This window comes from Dipodomys merriami, unplaced genomic scaffold (assembly GCF_024711535.1).
Source record: "Dipodomys merriami isolate MVZ:Mamm:240054 unplaced genomic scaffold, mDipMer1.0.p SCAF_7, whole genome shotgun sequence".
In the NCBI taxonomy this organism is placed as follows: domain Eukaryota; kingdom Metazoa; phylum Chordata; class Mammalia; order Rodentia; family Heteromyidae; genus Dipodomys; species Dipodomys merriami.
In genome coordinates this window covers 45,436,181-45,458,400 of record NW_027206290.1, presented here as the reverse complement: position 1 = coordinate 45,458,400, position 22,220 = coordinate 45,436,181, and the positions used below count along the sequence as shown (strand labels likewise).

General features: G+C 35.5%; 1 protein-coding gene across 1 annotated transcript in view; it reads right to left on the bottom strand.

The window, feature by feature from the left end:
• Positions 1-1,090: 1,090 nt before the first annotated feature.
• The window catches only part of Stt3b (STT3 oligosaccharyltransferase complex catalytic subunit B), a 74,892-nt gene continuing 53,762 nt past the window's right edge, over positions 1,091-22,220 (bottom strand). Inside the window, exons 8-16 of the mRNA XM_070006480.1 lie at positions 21,319-21,367; positions 19,944-20,098; positions 17,570-17,781; positions 13,503-13,690; positions 12,793-12,964; positions 12,081-12,254; positions 8,838-8,951; positions 6,086-6,298; positions 1,091-2,683 (exon numbers count right to left, since the gene is read on the bottom strand). Coding sequence (XP_069862581.1) covers positions 2,603-2,683; positions 6,086-6,298; positions 8,838-8,951; positions 12,081-12,254; positions 12,793-12,964; positions 13,503-13,690; positions 17,570-17,781; positions 19,944-20,098; positions 21,319-21,367 — 1,358 coding nt within the window. The 3' untranslated portion in view covers positions 1,091-2,602. The remainder of the gene's footprint in view (positions 2,684-6,085; positions 6,299-8,837; positions 8,952-12,080; positions 12,255-12,792; positions 12,965-13,502; positions 13,691-17,569; positions 17,782-19,943; positions 20,099-21,318; positions 21,368-22,220) is intronic.

Sequence of the window (22,220 nt, the reverse complement as noted above, 5' to 3'; positions counted from 1 at the left end):
CATACTTAATACAACTGAGTTCCATTTTAAAATGGTTAAGTTGGTAAATATTGCTATGTGTATTTTAGAATTTTTTTTCTGTGTACTGTACTTAGGCAACATCTCTATACTAAGCTACATCCCCCCCCACCCCAAAGCAATTTATTTTTTTAAAAGCAGCAGCTCCAAATTTGATCATCTTAAGGCCTTTTGGATATGGAAACAGTAGTAGTCTAAGAGGAAACCTGTATAATAAGCTAGTCCTCTGGCTTCTTGGCCATGGCTTAGGGATTCAATGAACACATTGTAAACTCAGGTAAGTTAATGAAAAGTGAATTTGTCTTTGGACCTGCTACCTCAATGCCTTCCTTATATATACTAAAAGCAAAACAACTTTAAAAGCTATTTTGCCATCTAAAACTTGAAGGTCACATTGTTGGAATTCCACTGTATTGTACAATATTAAGTAAACATGAAAGATTATTTTAAGCCAATTATCCCACATTCCAATGTGGTCAAACTACTATTCTCATTTTTTGCTACAATACAAGTGCAATTTACAATACAGCAGTTACAAGATACATCAAAATCCCAAATCCACTTCTCTAAAATAAGAAAGGTGTAAACATTTTCTCCCCCATGAGAAAATTCTACAATTGAAGAATTTACTGATGAATTATCAGAACTTTATAAAATCTATTTGTAAGATTCTTAACCTTAAATAGAGAAAATTCTTCTTTGGCTACATTTCTCCTGTTTTTCCAACCCCATGTCAAATGTCAAGATCAGATTTCCCCTTCTAGGGTAAAAAGGCAACGTAACATAACTAGTTGAACTAATTTTTTTCATACATACTACCTTGGCAAAGTATGTGATTGGTACTGTATCACCTTTCAAAAACAAGAGTTCTTTTTACTTTTTCAGATAGGGTCTCAAACTGTCCAGCCTAGCCACCACAGTCCCCCTACCTCCACTCTACCTCCTGAGGAGCTGAGAGAATAGGTGTGAACTACCATGGCAGCTTGTTTTTGAAAGTCTGCCTAATTTAGCCCAGGCTGGCCTTGAACCGAAATCCACTGTCTCTGCTTCCCAAAAGACAACACTTAACACAAAAATTTGAAGTAATTTTATTTCTCCTAAGCTAACAACTTTTCTGCATTGAATTAAAGCAATAAAGTAAAATAAAATCCCCAATGACACGGTATCAGAAATCCAGATTTAGTTATGCTTTTATTTGTGAAAATGTTCAGCCATTTTATTGGTCTGTAAAAGAACCATCATCTGGGTCAAAAATGAATTCTATAAATCAAAGAATATTCTACACCTTGAAAAAGAAAATCAGCAGTAACATTCTCACTGAACATTGTAATTACATTTTTCTTCATAAAAGGTACATACTATTCTGCACTTTTCCACTCAAAGCAGTGGTGTGTTATGCTTGTTATATATATATAAAAAAAAGTTTACATCCTGTGGCAGGAAAAACCCTTTCTCTTTCACTTTTACTAAACTGGAGAAAATTTTCAAGTCTGTAAAAAGTTGTCTATAAGCTGGAAAATGAACATGTTCAATCTCCATTTATATTTTAGTGCATTTTTGACAATAGTCACATTTTTAATAAAAGTAAGAAAATGCATACAGTACTAAAGAGTTTCATCAAATGTTTTTAAGATTAAGAATATGGAGCACAGAATAAAATCATTGTGATGAATGAAACTGATATAAAATGAATAAAAATGTAGGCAAAGTTTACAAATCCTTTGTCATTTTGAAGACACACAGAAAATGAACTTTGGATACCTATCCATTTTGAGTGTTTTCCTTAATCTTTCCTGTAGACAGTACTAGTCTCAGTACTAAGGTACCAAGCCTCTTCCTGGTGAGCAACATTCTCTGCAGTTGCCATGATTTCCAAAGGATATAAATTTAGCCCTTGAATGAATAATGCATGAAATCTACAAGTACCTGGTGAAAAACAACTGCTAACAGCAGTAATCATGTATCAACAAAAAAAATCTAGTTCAGTCAATTAGTTACTCAGAGGTCCATCTTCAAAAGGCAGCTTCCTAAGCAACAGTAAACAATAGACAATGTACATTTGATGAAACATTCTTTGCACTGGAGAAACATGAAAATAAATATAGTATAACTTTTCTAATACCTCTTTCTTAGACCTGTACTAGTTTACTGGTTCAAGAAGCTCTCATTACATTTTGTCATTTGTATTTTACATATTGCTATTTGGGTAATTCAAACAAAATGCAGGTCTTCTGTAAAAGAATAAAAACAATGACAAGTATGCATGTGCCAGGGACCAAATTAGAGGGTTCTTTGGTGCAAATAGTCCAAATTCTCAGATTTGAAGGATAATATGTACCAATAAAAAATCTGCTGCTGGACGTTTACAGCAGTGCTCTGTCCTGCTTCACATTACAAATTGATAAAACAGTTGTTCTCAATAAGCCAATTTTATTTTTTAAGTGAGGCATTGCCAGAAAATTTTGCACATTAACCTGGACCAATGATATAGTTCTGTACCCTCAGTTGTGAAACACGACGTGAGCTAAAGGCAAAGACCGGTTCTCACAAAGACACTGCTTCAAGTCCGGAGCCAGAACAGGGTTTAAACAGTCTTCTTAGATATTTTCTTGCCTTTCTTAAAAACTAGCTTATTTTTAATGTAGCCACGCTTCCTTTTGGTGGTCTAAAAAGAAAACACAACATACGGTATTAGTTCAGGTTTTTTACCTATGGTTGACTGTGTTATCATATTATCTGTTATCATATTAGCTCTGCCTGGCACTAGACCCTGAATAGTACCATTACCTGCTTCAGGAAGAATATACTAAGAACTCTGAGACAAACCTAAGAACCCTGAGGTTTAAGATGGAAGGAGAGACTACCACCACAGCATTCCCCATCATACATTCCTCTTAACCTCTAACTACTAGTAGTTATAATTACTCAAATTTCCAGGCATGACAGAATATAACACTAGATTAAGGAAATCAGAAAATGGTAAGGCTTTGCTAGTTTAGGAGTCAGCTGTGTCAGAAATGTAAGTTTACCATTTTTCTGTAACCATTTAGGATATGACTAAAATACCTTTAAACAAGTATTTTCTGGTTTTAAATTACTGCAAATGTAGTGACTAAAATTACTGCAAAAATTGTTTACTAGGTTAAATAAAACCCTACAGGGGAAACCATATCAGCATATGTGTATCAATTCGACAACCCTTTTCTAGATATTGAAGAAATTTAACAATTCTTTGGGATTTAATGCACCATCAAATTGCTAGATTAACAGTTTAAGGACTGTTAAAATCTGAGTGCTCAATTCAATTTTTATATTCAAACAACTCTTAGAGGAAGCATTACCAACAGGATAAATATAAAATCATATTCTTTTTATTCAAAATTTTACTTCAAACAATCCGTAATTTTTTCCAACAGGGACAAGAACACATGGTAAAATGTAACCAACCTTCTTTATGTTACAAAAAATTAGCTATTACTAATTAGTTACCCATATTTTGCTCTTTTATTAGGAAGTTTTTGTTCTTTTGTTTTTGTTTTGGCTGGTTCTGGGGCTTGAACTGAGGGCCTGGGTGCTATTCCTAAACTTCTTTTGCTCAAGGTCAGCGCTCTACCACTTGACCCACAGTGCCACTTCTGATTTTTTTCTGAGTATTTTACAAGAGGTAAAGAGGCTCATGAACTTTTCTGCCCGGGCTGGCTTTAAGCCACGATCCTGAGTAGCTAGGATTATAGGCATGGAGCCAGCAGTGCCCAATTTAGGTTTTATAAAAACAAAATCTAGGCTGGGAAGGTAGCTCAGTGGTAGAGCGCTTGCCTTGCATGCCTGAGGCGCTGGGTTCGATTTCTCAGCACCACATAAGCAAAAAGAAAAAAGCCAGAAGTGGCGCTGTGGGCTCAAACGGTAGAGCGCTAGCCTTGAGCTGAAGAGCTGAGGGACAGCGCCCAGGACCAGAGTTCAAGCCCCACGACTGGAACCGCCCCCCCAAAAAATCTAAGTGTTATACATTTTAAAAACAGAAAAAAGGTTATTTCCTTAATTATTACGATGTACAAACTTCTAACTAGGAATCTTTTTCTATACAATTTCATAACCCACAAAATCAAAACTCTGACTGTGCAGTTAACTGAGTCCTAGGATGACTTCTCCTATGAGATTGAACCATTCCAGAAAGATGTTTTGCAGCCTTAAATAAGCCATATTTGCAGTGACAGGAGAATTGCCAGAATGACAGTTCTCCCATAAAGTCAAACCAAGTTAGAGAGAGAAAAGTAGGGGGAAAAGAAACCTTACTTTATAGCATTAATAAAAAATAGAACAGAAAGCATTGACAAACAAATTTTTAAAAATCCTTGAAATAATTATGAGAGACAAATTATCGTTTGCCTATTTGTCCTTGTTTGGAAAGATTATGGAAAAGAGGGCATAAGAGTTCAGATTAAAGCCGGGCGCTGGTGGCTCACGCCTGTAATCCTAGCTACTCAGGAGGCTGAGATCTGAGGATCGCGGTTCAAAGCCAGCCCGGGCAGGAGAGACCCTGAGACTCCTATCTCCAATAAACCACCAGAAAACCGGAAGTGGCGCTGTAGCTCAAGTGGTAGAGCGCTCGCCTTGAGCTGAAGAGCTGAGGGACAACGCCCAGGCCCAGAGTTCAAGCCCCACGACCGACAAAAAAAAAAAAAAAAAAAAAAAAAAAAAGAGTTCAGATTAAAAAAAAATTACTGCTTTTGGGAGCTCTCTCATGAGATAGCAAGTTCAATAACTTAAAAAAAAAAGAGTAAAATAAATGTCTTCTCTATTCTGGATGTCTTTGGAATAACTGCTTCTAGGCTTTGCTCCTCTATTCTGGATGTCTTTGGAATAACTGCTTCTAGGCTTTGCTTTGACTTCTGTACTGGTGCAACTCACCTCTTTCTCCTGCCTCAAGCCTGTGAGAAATCAGATCATACAATTTATCATTTTACCTGGAGACTGGAATATTCAATGACTGTTAGGATGAGTTAATACTATATGTCATCTTTAAACACGTCAGTCTAGACATGCTCAATTGTTATCAAGAAAATATTAATCTAAAATGTCCATAATATTCAGAATTTTTATAGTACAAAAGTACATTCTGAACATATTTAGTATATATTAATTACAGGAAAAGATAGTTGCACTTCAATGACTGAAAATAACTCATCTTGAACTATGGAAACCCAAGCATCCATTCAAATACTAGGACTGAAAAGATTAGAGATCTACTTGGCTTAAGTGAACAATAATAATTCCCAGTAATTCATATCAATATTTATTCCAAAAGGATTGTAGAAGTCACACCAAAATTCCTGCCTGCACATTCTGTCATAATACGCTAAAAATAAGTAACCTAAGAAATGATTTTTTGCTTCAGAAGTCTCTTTTTTAAATTAGATACAAAGGGATGTATTGTGATATTTTCATACATTCGTATGATGTATTAATCAAATGTACCTACCCCTCTACTGCTTTATAATATCTTTAAAATATTTTAATGGGTTTCATCATTTACTTTTACCCTCCTACTGGTTCCCACCCCCTACATGACCATCAATTTCAAGTTGAAATTCTGTATAAGAGAAACATGCAATATTGTCTTTCTTATGCTAATGCTTATTTTTATTCAGTGAGAAATATAGTAAAACTTTTTACTAAGAATAGAACATGAAGATGGGATATAAATTTGCTTTGACCAAAGATGAACTAATGACAATTCTATTAAGCTTTAGGATTTTTTCCTGTATTTTTGAAAAGCAATGGCCACAGATATTTTACACTACAAATATCTTAACACAAAGAAGCTACATATCTGTAGAAACATCTCAACTTGTTCATGGACAACCATCATGCTATCTAGTAAAGGCTGCTGTTAAGGTGAGCTTACACGCTCAGTTTGCAAAGAATACAATACAGATGCCTAAGATGTAGATATAGTCTTCATAAATTTAACAAGTAGAAATTTACTGGCTATTTTTAGTAATTTTTTCACATAAACCAACAAGCATTGAGTTACTCTTCTATAACAATGACTACACTTGGCACTCACCTTCTTTGACAAATATTTCTGTTTGGGGGAAATGTTGGTGACACGAGGTTTGTGATTTAGTGTTTCCCTGTTATCAGGTGCTTTCACTTTATATATCCTGACAAGCCAGTGTTCTGATGTAAAGGCTTCCTCCAAATGCTTGAATTTAATGTCCTTATTTCCAATCTCAGCATTACGTGTTCGGTCAAAACCTGGAGGTGTACGAAAATCTAGCTGCAAGAGTAATATTAGTACTGGATGTTAACTGCATTGGAAAAGATTCAGTATCAAAAGGTAGTAAATATTATCATTACTTAACAATTTCACACTTTAAGAAAACAAAAATATAAAGAGTTGCAATGAGGAAGAAAAATTAAATACATCACAGTAAGAATTTTACAGATTCCTTAATAGATCAGCAATCTACAAGCATGAAAAACAAATTAAAGGGAAAAAATCCAACCAACCAACCCAATCAATCAACCCCCGTCACACACACATACATGCAGGGAGAGAACACACATGCTTAGAGAAAACACAGAGAAGGTGCTTGCTTTTTGTTTCAGGTCCTCACAGTTTTGTGATTCTTTGCCGAATACGGTCTTTATTCAGCTGTTTGGGTACTACTGGCTCCTTTAAAACCTTTGGAATCAGCCTAAATACAATCTCTTCAGAGAAATATTTTCTCTAGGCTGGGAATGGTGGCTCACACCTGTTACAACAGTTACTTGAGAGGTGCAGATTAGGAGGACCCTGGTTCCAGGGCAGGCCAGTGAAATTTTTTCAGTCAGATCCCATCTCAACCAATAAAATAGGCCTGAAGGTGAGGAATTGTGATCCCAGCTGCACAGGAGGCCCTGGGATGCTGTAAGTAGGACAATCAGGTCTGAGATCAGTCCAGGGCAAAAAGCCAGACCAGACCCTACTTGAAAAAGAACTAAAAAGTAAAACAAGGTTGTGAGTGTGGCTCAAGGCAGAGCACCTGCCTAGTAAAAACAAGGTCCTGAATTTAAACCCCAGTACTGCCAAAACAAAAAACAGGAAAGAAATTCTAGCCTCAATTATGTAAATGCACAAACTTAGATAAATTCCACTCTAAAACATAAAGAAAAAGGGTCTTGCTTATCTATACAACAGTAAAAAGAATACACATTTTATATTGTAGCCATGCAACATTCATAATTAAGGCAGACATGAAAACTGAACACATGCTAACAACATGGCTTAAACTGTAGATAAAAGCAGACCATTCTAAAAATCAAGTCTTGGCCCATATTAGTCATAACTGTACTCTGTAAGAGGATAAAATCTGTTTCACAAATTGAGGCCTAAACAAATCCCTCCAGGCTGGAGAACTATCATGATCCTGATGATGGTAGAAAATTAGACAGGTAATCAATCATTCCTCTCCTTTCTGGTGAAAACACTTGACTAGAAAGCAATATGGAATTAATTTTTACTGAGACCTTACTTAGTACAACAATAGTAACTTGGTATTATAGTCATTATATAAAAATACTTGTATAATTGCCTCCTTAATCCTTAACCCTCTTGAGTTCTAAGTTGGGATGAACTCCTATAATGAAGGCAAAGTTACAGGAGAAAAACAAGTTCATTAGTATATGTAGTGCACATCATACAGGAGAAACATCAATAAAAATTAAACATGAGATATTGCATGTTCAAAAAAGAACAGTAGCCAGGCACTGGTAGCTTACAACTGTAATCCTAGCTACTCAACAGACTGAGATATGAGGATCATGGTTTGAAGCAGTCTGGGAAGCAAGTCCATGAGACCTTTATCTCCAATTATGTACTAAAAAGCCAGAAGTAGAACTGTGGCTCAAGTGGATGAATGTTAGCCTTGAGCAAAAACCTCAGGAACAATACCTACCCTAGGCCCTGAGTTCAAGACCTAGGACCAGACAAAAAAATAAAACATAAAAAAATATATATATGAGAAACTAATGTGTCTTTGCAGATTCCTCTAGTGCCCTCTCTCCAGAGCAGCCTTCTAGAGAAAATTTAATTCCTATCTTTAGACAGAATAGAGTTCGAATCAAGAAAACTTTGCCTTGATGTTTCTTAATTACTTTTAGTTTAAAAAAATGACTTTTATGCAACAGAGGCATATCTTTTTGTTCCATATGGTCTACCACAAAACCCAGCATCAATCCAACCCCATTATTTACAAACAAGTAAAGTCGAGTTCAGGGGATAAAGCTTATCTGAGGGGTTACATGGTTTGAAAAAACTTGACCTAAAACTCAGACAAGATATGACACAATGCCAATTGTTCCGTCTTTCTGCTACAAAGCCTCTGCATATTCACTTATTTTGCAGACCTTTCGACTTTTTTCTGCATCATTCACATTTACTGAAACTGACCTAGACAGTTCTAGCTGTCTGTAGTAAAGGAGAACAAGGATAGAGTGAACATCAAAAGGGACTACATAATCAATCAATTTTTGGCTTTGTTCCCACAAGTAGGAAAGAATCCCACTGTTTTCAAGCTGGAAGATTTCTCTCCTGGAGATAAAGCCTTCAAAAAGTTTGCAGTCAAAAGGTAGGAAGGCAAACAAAAGTTAGATGTGAGCTAGTGTTAAACAATATTGATATATTATTTTCTAATTTCTCACATAGAAATCTAAATTTAATTAAAACAAAGAATCTTTAGACAAATACATTTCTCTATGGCAGATGAGATCAAGATATCATCCTGTTTTCTACAGGCAATTTATGTTTTGAATAAAGACTAACAGATTTAACCAACCTGCATTTCTCCAAATCTATAGTATGACATTTTATACATAAGGCAATTCAACAAAGTTGGGGATCCTGCTTTGTCGACACGAAATTCTCCTTGTTGGGTGAAATAGTCACCTTCCTAAGAGAAAGAAACAAGAAATCTCTATGTTAATTAAATCTAGCACATCCAAAGCTACAAGGCTCTTGTTTTTCTTTTTCTGTGAGAATTACCTTTTGACATACCTTCATAAAACCACTTTCATTTTTATCTCACATCCCAACTTAATCTTACTATTTTAGACAACAGAGTAAAACCTTCAGTTTTAAAAGAATGAAACCAACATTATTTAATTGTAAAGAGCTAGCCCTATATGCTTCATTCTCATTACTCCTTTCAGACTTTTCCTAATTTTTCCCATATGAACTCTAACAACTCCTCTAGTGGAGAAGGGAATGTTTTAAAAAAAAAAAAAAAATCCAAGGCTGGAAATGTGGCTTAGTGGGAGTGTGCTTGCTAGCATGCATGAAGCCCTGGGTTCAAGTCCTCAGTACCACATAAACAGAAAAAGCCAGAAGTGGCACTGAGCTCAAGTGGTAGAGTGCTAGTCTTGAGCAAAAGAAAGTTCAGGGACAGTGCTGAGAGTAATATTCACTGGGTTAATTTATAGATTAATCACTGCAGAGAACAATTTGGTACTCTAATTAGAAAATGTAATTTCTGAATGTAAAAAAGTAATTTGATTGAAAAATCCCTTGTCTATAAATTTATTCTAGATACTTGCATATGGTGAAATAAGGAATGCAGAAAGGGTAGAAAGTTATTTGCTGCACCACTGTTCTAAGACAAAAAAATAGAAACTTCATTAACATTCATCAACAGGGATAGGTCAAATAAATCAATTAAACACATAATGCCAATGTAAGAAATGAAGTTCTCCATATCCTAATACAGAAAATTCTAAAGATATAATATGAACACAGTACACACCTTATTTTTAATTCCTGCTTTAGTTACCAGGGACTTTGGTCTGCTTTTTTTAACTGTCAAAATAAAATTTTACACACATACACATACTGTGGAATGGCTAAATTGATCTGACATTGTGTTATTTCACATTTACTTTCTTATAGTTAGAAAAGTTGAAAAATCAGGGTTGGGAAGGTGGCTCAGTGGTAGAGCGCTTGCCTTGCATGCATGAGGCCCTTGGTTCAATTCCTTAGCACCACATAAGCAGAAACAAAAAAAAGCCGGAAGTGGCACTGTGGCTCAAGTGGTAGAGCGCTAGCCTTGAGCTAAAGAGCTGAGGGACAGCGCCCAGGCCCAGAGTTCATGCCATGACCGGACCCCAGCCCCCCCCCAAAAAAAGAAAAGTTGAAAAATCTATTCTCAGCAGTTTTCAAGAACATGATATATTGTTATTAACTGTAAATTTAAAAAATTTACAATACATCACTTTTTTCTACACTAGGTAGCCCTAAAGCTAATCTCAAATTTGTAATCCTCTTGTATCTGCCTCCCAAATGTTGGGATTACAAGCATTTGCTACCTTTTAAACTTTTGTACTTTAATTTCAATCATGTGAATGTAGTATCTATTGAGAAAGTTCAAAAATGATGAGATTTAAAAACACAGAAACTCAGGGCTTCTATATATAAGGTATTTTCAAAACATCTATTCGGGAACACTGATAATTATGTTAAAGTGTGCATATTGGGAGAATATTTCATAACAACTTTAGGAAATGTTTGCTCATCACAGTTAAGGGAAAATGTCATGAAATTCACATTTGATCAGGAAACTTGGGCTTTATCTCATAAAATGACATACAATGCATTTCTCCAAAGACTCTTTCATTGTGTTTTACTAGCAACTCTTTCATTGTTTGCGTCTTTCTTGAATAGTGCACAATTCTGGATGCTCATTCTTTAAGAGCTCATAACTAAATGGGGAAAATAAGATAAAATCTAACTATCCAATACATAGGTGCGATTTGCTGACATATAAAGAAAAGGGTACACCAGAAAAGGGCTTCTGACAAGTGGTGTATATGTGGTAGGTGAAGGTACTCCAAAAAGCATCCATGATAAGCACTTGCCAGGGGAGTCAAGGAAAGAAACCACAAGCAAGTTTCAGGGTACAGAGTAGAGTAGCAAAGTGAAAAAAACTCCAGGATAAGGAGTTTAGACTTTAAACCAATGGCTTCACTATTCTGTAGTAGCTGCTAGGATAAAGCTTCTTTGACATTCTACAAATTTTCCTAACAGTACTACAAATGAGTTATTTTGGGCATTTTTAATAGTGATGACCTAAGTCTTGCCTTGGTGATCTTTATAATTCCAGACCTAAAATAAGACCTAGTATTCAAAGCATTTATGTTGACTGGCCCAAACTAATCATAACACCAAGCTGAAAGAATTTTAGCTGACTCTTATCTGTCTGTTTTCCATACTGTTAAAGGATTTTAAGCCAGAAAATTACATGATCAATGTATTATTACATGGAAAAGGACTAAGGCAAACAGAAAAATTTCAAGGTTACCAGACCTCTCAGGTTTACAAACATAAGGGTCAGTATAAAGTAGAAGCAATGGAAATGGAAACAGGGCTAAAGTGAAAGGTTATAAAGAAGTAAAAAGCACTGTTTCACAGTTAAAAAGAAATGCAGTCTTGAGGGTAGGTTCAGGAATATCCACTATTAGGCAATTTCTTCATCACAGAACATGGTAAGAATGTACTTTCACAAGGCTAGATGATATATTCTACTATATTCCTAGGCTATATAGTATAATGATGTCATATATGTGATTTATTGTTGACCTAAATGTCACATGGCAGATGTCTCAAGTATGAGTTTGAAAAAATTAAAACAGGGTTGGGAAGGTGGCTCAGTGGTAGAGTGCTTGACTGGTATGCATGAGGCCCTCGGTTTGATTCCTCAGCACCACATAAACAGAAAAGGCTGGAAGTGGCACTGTGGCTCAAGTGGTAGGGCGCTAGCAATGAGCTGCATTGCTCAGGGAGGGACAATGCCCAGGCCTAAGTTCAAGCCCCACAACCAACCAAAAACAAAAAACAAAAAAAGGAAAAACAATTAAAACATAAGAAATGCTTTTAATATTTGTAATAGTAGTCGGGGGTAACAACATTAAATGAAAAAATAGGATTATGAAAGCAAATACAAAACAATTAGCAAAATAAAAGAATTATCTAGACATGTGAGCTGTCTTTCACATACCTAGGATTCTTACCCAAATATCTAGTTTCTTACCCGAATGTCTTTTGGATGCTCCCCTTCAGCTATCCTAACCATCCAGAGAAATTTGTTGATATCGTCACCAGAATAGCCAATAACCCCTCCAAAAATAACCAAAACATAATCTACATCTAGAGTCCTCATGATTTTATAGGCTGCTGTTTCATTAGAAGACATAGCTTTTCCCACCTATAGAATGAAATAAAAATGAGTATACATTGTTAGTACATATAGATTATCTCTCATGCTCCAGCAGATATCTACTATTAATTTATAACACTAATACAAATAGAATTCATTTAGTTGTAACATATTTTCCCTGTTGAAAATCTTTAAAATACAGAAGTAATTACTTTATATGGATTAGCCATTTGATCGCAAACAGCATCTCATAAAAAATAATGTTCTTGCTTTAAATATTTTCAATATTTTCTTAGGCTTTTAAAATAGAAAACAGAAATCAAACATTTTCAAAAAGTTTCTGATTTTGCTTAATTTTCTAGTAAGTAAAATCTATCAGACCAGTCCATAATTCAAAAAAATATACAAAAGTAAATGTCATTCTTAAAATAAGCATACTATGAAATCACTTTATTGAATAAATCTATACAGAAGTATTCTGAGGACTGAACAGAGTACCGACACCCATATTTTCATCAGAGTTGAAGTATGAGTGTAAAGTAGTAATAATTTATTTTTGATCACTTAAAAAAAATCAAATACCTACCAATGCTATGTGGCTGTTATTCCAGGTGTTATTATCAACCAAAGTAGTTCTATTGGCCATTCCAGCTATCTGATAGCCATAATCCCACCAAGACATCACTCGGGCATGTTCATCTGTATTTTGCCTCAGCCAGAAGTAAGCTTCTCTAAAATCATCTAAGATATTCCTGGTGCTGCAAAGAATTACAATAATCTTTCAAATGGAATCTTAAATGTGAAGAGGCTAACTGAAAAATTTTGCCATTAAATAATTTCACACTTTGAATATGGTAGTTAAAAGCCATTAAAAAATAAGAAAAAAAAGGAAAAGGTAGATAAATTATTGCTTTCCGAACAGGCACACAAATCATCTACATATCTTGTTAAAGTAGATTCACTAGTATGAGGCCTCACATTCCCTAAGTCTACTGAAGCTCCTATGAAAGGTGAAAGGCAAGGCAATGTATAAATCAGGTATCAAAATTTAACTGCATCAGTCATCTGAGTAAAGCTATCTAATACCTGGATTTTTAATTCTGCATATACTTAGAATAAGGCCATGACTTTGCATTTCTAACCAATTTTCACGGTAATGATGATGCACTATCAGTACAACAGAGAAATACTGGTGTATATGATTATGTATATAGAAATACTTGGGAAAAGAACATGAAACCTAATCAAATACAGTTCCACAAACATTTGATTTTGTTAACTAAGCTATATTCTTACCCATCATGATTATAAGAGGCCAGGACCACACTTGGACTAGAGTAGGCATTGCTTGTGACCCAGGTACAATGAACAGCAAACATCATCAACAGCATCAGCATCAACATGGTAACAATGCTTTTTATATTAGGTCCTAAGCCCTCTTCTGTTTTTTCCTGTTCGGTTACATGTTTCCTCACTTTACCTGCCTGCAGATATAAAACAAAAACAAAACCAAAACACAGAACAAAACAAAAGTTTAGATACTTTCAGCAATTGATTTGCTTCATTAAGACAGTAAAGGAAAATGTTTTAAGAATGTTAATCTATCACTTAATTAGATCACTTTAAAAATGTGTAACTATTTTCTCCTGTAGGTGACAGGGAGCTTTCTAAAACTCATCCAAGTTTCTGAAGTCAAATGTAAATCAGGTTTCCTGGGAATACACCTAATCCAGGAGTTAAATTTCAGAGTAAAACATCTCCAAATATAAGAGCCAGAGCTCTATTTCTCCAGCTTTTTGATGGTGAATTGGAGATAAAAGGACTTTCCTACTTGGGCTGGCTTCAAAGCATGATCCTCAGATAACAGCCTCCTGACTAGCTAGGATTTAAGTAGAAGCCAATAATGTCTGACATTATGTCTTAATTACATAGAGGAGTAATCATATGACCCCCATTCTGGCAACATTAACACACACACTTACATCATTACAAATTCTTCACTACAGAAACTGAAATGTCAATGTTCAGCTATAACCCAGACTATACAGGGCTTTAGAATGCAGGAAAAAATGCATTTATAAAATCAGACTTCCATTTTCCCATCTTACAAAACAAATAGACTTGTTAAAATTAAGATAACCTTAAACACACAAATGCAAAGAAATAATTTCACCAAGAACTAGAATGGAAAACAAGTTCTAAATTACAAGGCTAATGAATCCACAAGACAAAATATAATACATTAACATGTCTTTATGAATTATATTGTTATTAAGGAAAGAATTTCAGTTAATCCTACTATACTATGAGGTTTCACTGCTTAATAATATTTAAAAACTTGGTCAATACTAAAACTGAATTTGTACCAAATATAATCCTGTTCTGTTAATTAAGAAAGTAAAGATTAAAAATGAGTAACACTGTATTTCCAGCTACTAACAGCAAACAAACGTGTGTGTGTGTGTGTGTGTGTGTGTGTGTGTGTGTGTGTGTGTGTGTGTGTGTGGGTGTGGGTGTGTGTGTGGGTGTGTGTTGCTGTTTTTCAAAGTTCAGCCAAATATAATTTTCAACAACAATCTTTTAATATTGTTAAAACTTCACACTGGGGTGGAGGTGTGGCACACTGTTAGAGTGTCTCCGCAGTTGCTGTACATACTAACCTTAAGAATAAACATGTCTCTGTGCTTCCTTCCCTCCCTTGTCCTCTGTGCTGGTTTTGGTGCTTACCTCAGGGCCTCACACTCTTGGCTTGGCTTTTTCCTCTTATAGCTGTTGGTAAACTGAAGATAAGAGTCTCCACTTCAGCTATGCCTGGTTAATTGGAGGTTAAGAATTTTTCACCTGGGGCTGGGAAGGTGGCTCAGTGGTAGAGCGCTTGCCTTGCATACATGAGGCCCTGGGTTTGATTCCTCAGCAGCACCACATAAGAAAAAAGAAAAAAGCCAGAAGTGGCGCTGTGGCTCCAGTGGTAGAGCGCTAGCCTTGAGCTGAAGAGCTGAGGGACAGCGCCCAGGCCCAGAGTTCAGGCCCCACGACTGGACCCAAAAAAAAAAAAAAAAAAAAAAAAAAAAAGAATTTTTCACCTTTGCCTGGACTAGCTTCAAACTGCAGTCCTCAGATCTCAACCTCCTAAGTAGGATTATAGGTGTGAGCCACACATTCCCACCTTATCTACCTGGTTTCTAATTTACAAAGTTTAGTTGTGGTCTAAGACCAAAGCTGTGCTCTTAAAAACTGAAGGATATTCAAATTTAAACCTCTACTACAAAGCCACAGTAATCAAAACAGCTTGGTACTGGCACAAGAACAGACCTGAGGACCAATGGAAGAGAACCAAAGACCCAGAAATGAATCTGCAGACCTAGAGCCACCTAATCTTCAATAAGGAAGCCAAAAACCTAGAAGATAGCCTCTTCAATAAATGGTGCTAGCAAAATTGGTTAAACACCTGTAGAAAACTAAAATTAGATACTTATATATCACCCTGCACCAGAATCAACTCCAAATGGATCAAAGATCTTGAAGTCAAAGCAGACACCCTGAAAACATTACAGGAATAGGAGCAACTCTAATTTTCTTAATAAAGACCTAGATACAAAACAATTCAAAAAAAGTTTAGACAAATGGGGCTGCATTAAACTGCAAAGCTTCTGCATGGCAAAGGACGTAGCAAGCAAGATCAATAGAAAGCCCACAGATTGGGAGATCTTCACTAGCCATACAACAGACAAGGACCTCATATCTAAAATATACTTAGAACTTAAAAAATTAAATCCTCCAAAACAAATCCTCAAAGAAACAACTTCCCCATTAATAAGTGGGCTAAAGATTTAAAGAGAGACTTCTCTGAAGAGGAAATGAGAATGGACAATAGACACACGAAGAAATGCTCAACTTCTCTAGCCATAAAAGAAATGCAAATCAAAACAACACTGAGGTTCTACCTCACCCCAGTTAGAATGGCTATAATCAAGAAATCTAATAACAACAGATGCTGGAGGGGATGTGGCCAAAAGGGAACCCTACTGCATTGTTGGTGGGAGTGTAAACTTGTTCAACCACTCTGGAAAGCAGTATGAAGGTTCCTCAAAAGACTACCCAGAGCTCCCCTAGGACCCAGCAATCCCATTTCTGGGCATTTACCTAAATGATCATAAACAAGGCCATACTAAAGCTACCAGCACAACTATTGCGGCATTATTCACCATAGCTAAGATATAGAACCAACCCAGATGCTCCTTAGTAGATGAATGGATCAAGAAAATGTGGTATATATACACAATGGAATTCTATGCTTCCATCAGAAAGAGTGACACCACCCCATTTGTTAGGAAATGGAAAGACTTGGGAAAAAATCATATTAAAAATCATATTAAGTGAAGCCAGACCCAAAGAAATATTGGTCCCATGGTTTCCCTCATTTGCAAAAATTAGTATAGGTCTAGGATAAATTGATCAGAGGAGTAGAAAAGCTCTAAAACTATGTAAACATGACCACATAAGATGATGCTAAGTGAAATGAACCCCAAGATATGGACACAAGAGGTCTTTCTTTGTTGTTGTTTTTAATGTACTATGTGGTGATTTGTTTCCTTTGTATGTTCTTCCCCCTATGGGATATCCCCTGTTGTCATTGTTTTGATTTTGGTGCCCTGCATCTTGTATGTACATTTATCTAATTTGAGGAGGGGAGAGGGAATAAGAAAATACTGAAACAAGGACAAAGGATGACCCATTGCAACAACGATACTCTCTGTTGGAAATGAACTTTACAACTTTGGTGGGGGAAGGGGGAGGGAGGAGTGAAGAAGGTAGGGGAGGGAAGGGATAATAGGAGAAAAACAAAGGAGGGGTTAACAATGCCCGACAAGAAATTAACTAATTACCTTACTCTGTACCCCTCTGTACAGCATCTTTACAATAAAATAAAGTAAAATAAAATTGAAGGGTATTAGCTATTATTAGAGGCTCATGCCTCCTAATCAGGAGGCTGAGATGTGAGGATCAGGTTTGAAGCCAACACAGACAGGAAAGGACACAAGGAAGGCTTGTGGTGTTGTAGCTCACATGGCAAGAGTGGAAGTCTTGAGAAGAAAAGCTCAGGAACAGTGCCCAGGCCCATTCAAGCCCTAGGACTGGCACACACACAAAAATAAATACATAAAAAATGGAAGGGTACTAACAAACCAGCTGGGCCAAAGAAGAAAAAAACCTTGAGATTCAAATTGTGCAGCAATCAGTGGAAGACCAACTAGAAATGACAATCATTTAGTCACATATTTTAATATACAGTTCTTTCTTACTGTTGTAGAACAATGAAGACACCATATAAACATTTAAAGGCCTTACTTCAGCTTTCCCACCTTATCATACAAATTTCCTGGGTTTCTTTTGTCATCATCATCACTGCTGTCCTCCACAGGTGGATTTTCCCTTTTCATGTCATCTCCCAAATAGTGCTCAAAAACATTTGAAAATGCAATTGCAGACAGCATACAGACGACTGGAGTCAAAGTCAACATCAGCCGTACCATCACTCCAGCAAAATAGACTGCACTGATCGCATACAGAGCAACTGTAAAGACACATTCCTCTTACAACACTTTGAGGGAGAAATGTTCACAGAAAACTAAACTAGGTCTTTAATACTGAAAGATACAAAACAATCTCAAAGTTGACAAATGTCTCCCAAAGGAATTGTTTCTAAATTGTTAATAATGACCAAATATCTTATACTCACTTTAGCATTTACAACTAATGCTGACTAAATCAAAACTAGTTTAGAGAAAAGTATTCAAATCTTATTACAGTTATAAGGAAATAATTATTTGTCAATAGCATAAATTATAACATTCAGAACTGACAGATGAAAATGTTATTTGCACATTGTACCATTAAAGCACATTAAATTTATATAATCAAAATCTGAAATGAAAGGCCAGTGGCATAAACCTTGCATAAAAGCAAAAATGGATAAAAAGAGCATTAAGATATTATTATTGAAATGAATAACTTGTAATGCCACTTTTTAAAGAGCATTAAAAAAAATTAGAGCCAGGTGCCAGTGGCTCACGCCAGTAATTCTAGCTACTTAGGAGACTGAAATCTAACGACTGTGATTCAAAGTCAGTCTGGGTAGAAAGGTCATGAAACTTTGATCTCCAACAAGCCACTAGAAAATTGGAAGTGACACTGTGGCTCAAGTGGTAGAGTGTTCGCGTTGAGCTGAAGAGCTGAGGGACAGTGCTCAGGCCCAGAGTTCAAGTCCCATGACCAAAAAAAAAAAAATCCCAATAGCCATAGTCTTCTAGACAATGTATGCCAATAAGAAAAAGGTTTATTATTTATAGTTGGAGGCTTCACAAAAATCACTGAGCTCCTTTAATCATGTTAGGCTATTTAAACATTTTTCTTTTTTTTTTTGGGTCTGGTCATGGGGCCTGAACTCTGAGCCTGGGCACTGTCCCTCAGTTCAAGGCTAGCGCTCTACCAATTGAGCTACAGCGCCACTTCCGGCTTTTTTTCTTTTTGCTTTTGTGGTGCTGAGGAATCGAACCCAGGGCCTCAGGCATGCAAGGCAAGCGCTCTACCACTGAGCCACCTTCCCAGCCCCTATTTAAACATTTTTCTTGACCATAAAATTTATGCCGCAATGAGTATGTTTATATGCATGCCCCAATGCACTACTTACTCATTGTCTATAGTTAGAACATTATAATAACGTCATTACATACTCTCAGTAGCTGCTCCCTCCACATAAAAAGGGTAAGCACTATTTGGATTTCTAAAACACTCATTTCCTTCTGTTCAATGTTAAAATTTACAGAAATGAATTATATAAAAGTAGCCCCATTTATCTATACTTCCTCATTATAGTGCTTTAGAATAGTATTTTGAGGTGTTAATGCACTCACATCCTAGTATTATTACTGGCTTATGTGACCCTGTGCATGTTACCAAGCATTTGTTTTTAAGTTTTTTATTATATGCCAGCCACAGGAAGATCCTTTTTTTTTTTTTGAGAAAGTAGAGTTAGTATTGAAATTTTAACTTAAGGAACTAGAGCCACATCCTTAACTTTCTTTCATTTTTGTTATTTTTCAGGTTCAGTCTCATGTTTTTTGCCTGGGGCTGGCCTCAGACATTGAGTCTCCTACCCATGCCTGCTGCATAAAAAATGAATACTATCATGCCCAGTTTAAGATGGGGTATTAATGTTTTATCCAGGCTTGTCTTGAACCAAGATCTTTCTGATCACTATTTTTTGAGTAGCTAGGATTACAGGTACAAGTCACTACACTGAGCCTCATGGCACACTAAGTATTTCATTCTCAACATTCGGCTTTTACATATTTGTATTTCAAGTACTGTTAACTTAGAAACATATACAAATACTATCAAGAGGTTATTCACTGGAAGGCAATCCTTATTTTAAAATGTAGTTTGTATATAAAAACTTAGAAAATGAACTTAAAATTACACTGTCAATAAATTTATAATTTTCAATTTTCCAACAGACAAGAGTGATATTAACCTTAGGGACTATAATGAATTTGATGTAAGATATAAATTTCATGTAAGTTCCAAGATAGATAATAATTAAAATTCAATTAATTTGTCTTAACTGCAACTATGCACAATAGTTAAGAAAATTTATCTTGACTACATAGTCAAAAACCAAAACAATCTCAAAATGATTGTTCCAAATCAAAGTGAACATTAAAAAATCTCTCTTACCAAATACTCTTTCATCATTGATATTTTTGATGCAGAACCATAAGCCCGCTGGGAAGGTACATACAAGAATATGTAGGTCAAAGAAGAAAGATACCCAAGTTGTAGGTTGATGTTCAGATACTGATGCAATAATTGGAATGTGTATTTTTGCATACCTGATATAAAAAATATTATTTACAGTTAATATTACAGTTAAATAATGAGAGGAGTTCTTTTTAAAGGAATAAATTTTCTTTTATTGTAAATATCTCTATCTATTCTTGTTTAAATATATATCTGAATTTCACTAGCTGTTATGGAAATAAATGTTTGGTCTACTAAAACCAGAGCTAGTCCCCAAGATATTTTGGCTCTGGTTTTTAATAGAAGTATCTATGCTTATAAAGAAATCCACAGTTCATTTCCATCTCCTGCATTTTTATCAATGACTTTTTACCAGTTTTTGGACTTTATTAGAAGAAATACTGTACCCAGTAAGATATTCTACTTCCTCAATGCCTTCCTTGAAAAGATTTCAAAGTAGTCAATTAAAGCTTAAAAAGTCAATAGAGTAAGACAAATATAACTAGCAAAAGTTAAGCTAGTAAATTAACTATTAGGTTAAACCTAATGGTTATAATCATCAACAACTGTATATCCCTCAAATCCTCTATTTTAAGGCTGAACTCATTCCTATATAATGTGCTTATGTCCTTCAGTTAGACCAGAGACACAACTAATAAATTGTGGCAGGTTTTTATTGGGTCACCTAGAAAGTAACAAAGACAAAACAGAAGGGAAGGAGTGGGAAAATAATCTTCAATAGGCATTTTCTTATTCCTAGGAAAACATTTTAGAGGCCATAAGCTTTACTGAACTGATTGACAATTCAAAACCAAATATTTTTGCTTATTTTATAGTAGTACTCTTAAAAATGAAACAAATATTCTCTAATGTAATTTGCACTATTTTACAGAAGAACCAAGAATAATATGCTATTAGAAAAAAATTCATTTTCTTCATGTCTTTGTCAAATGGATTTATAAAACAGCATCCACCCTCAACAATTAAAATTCAAAGACTAAAGATAAAGGCTTTATTTAAAAAAAAAAAAAAAAAAACAAACCTAAAAATCCCCAATCATAAATTGTATCTGAATGTTTAAACAAAACTAAAACAATGAGTTTTTCATGAAGAACATAAATATGTGAATAATATATGTTTATACTAAGTACATAAAAATAGGTAAAAAAATATAAGGGATTCAATATTTACTAAACTAGGATATTCCAGTTGTTTAATGTTACTTTAAGTATTGACTGAAATGCTGTTATAATAGAAGAACAGAAGAAGAAAGTGCAGTTTAGTATGAAGTAAATCATCTATCTAAACTTACCCAGTATCCCATAATGAATAAAATCTGCCACTCCATGGTGCAATATAACCTTGGAAGAAAAAAATACGAAAAAAATTATCCTCTTTTTGAAATTATTTTGTAAAAATTCAAGGTTGTTTTTCATTTTGAAGATGAGGGCTTAAACCCTGCACTTAACAGGCAGGCGATCTATCACTTAAGCCATATCCTCACCCCATACATGAAGTTAATTTACTTTTAAGTATGAATTAATTTTAACTTATCTTCAAAAGAATTTCAGTTTTCATTTTTTTCTGTTTGGTAGTAACAGGGTTTTAACTGGAGGTCTCACGCTTGCTAGGCAGGCATTCTACCATTTGGGCCATGACTTTAGTCCTTTGTGCTTTTGTTTTAGTTCTGGTTTTTTTTTTTATTAAGTCTTGTGTTTATGCCTGGAATGTAATCCTTTTTTTTTTTTTTTTTGGTCATGGGACTTGAACCCTGGGCCTGGGCACTGTCCCTCAGTATTTCAGCTCAAGGTGAGCGCTCTACTCTACTGCTTGAGCCACAGCAACACTTCCGGTTTTCTAGTGGTTTATTGGAGCTAAGAGTCTCATGGACTTTCCTGCCAGAGCTGGCTTTGAACCACGATCCTCAGATCTCAGCTTCCTGAGTAGCTAGGATTACAAGCGTAAGCCTGGCTGTGGAATGCAATCTTATTTATCCTTCCCATATAGCTAGGATGACAAGTGTGTACCACCATGCCTAGGTTTTTTGGTCGGTTGTGGGGACTTGAACTCTGGGCCTGGGCACTGTCCCAGAACTCTTCAGTTAAAGGCAAGCGCTTAACCACTTGAGCCATAGCACCACTTCTGGTTTTCGGATGATTAACTGGAGATAAAAGCCTCATGGATTTTCCTGCCCCAGCTGGCTTTGAACTGCGA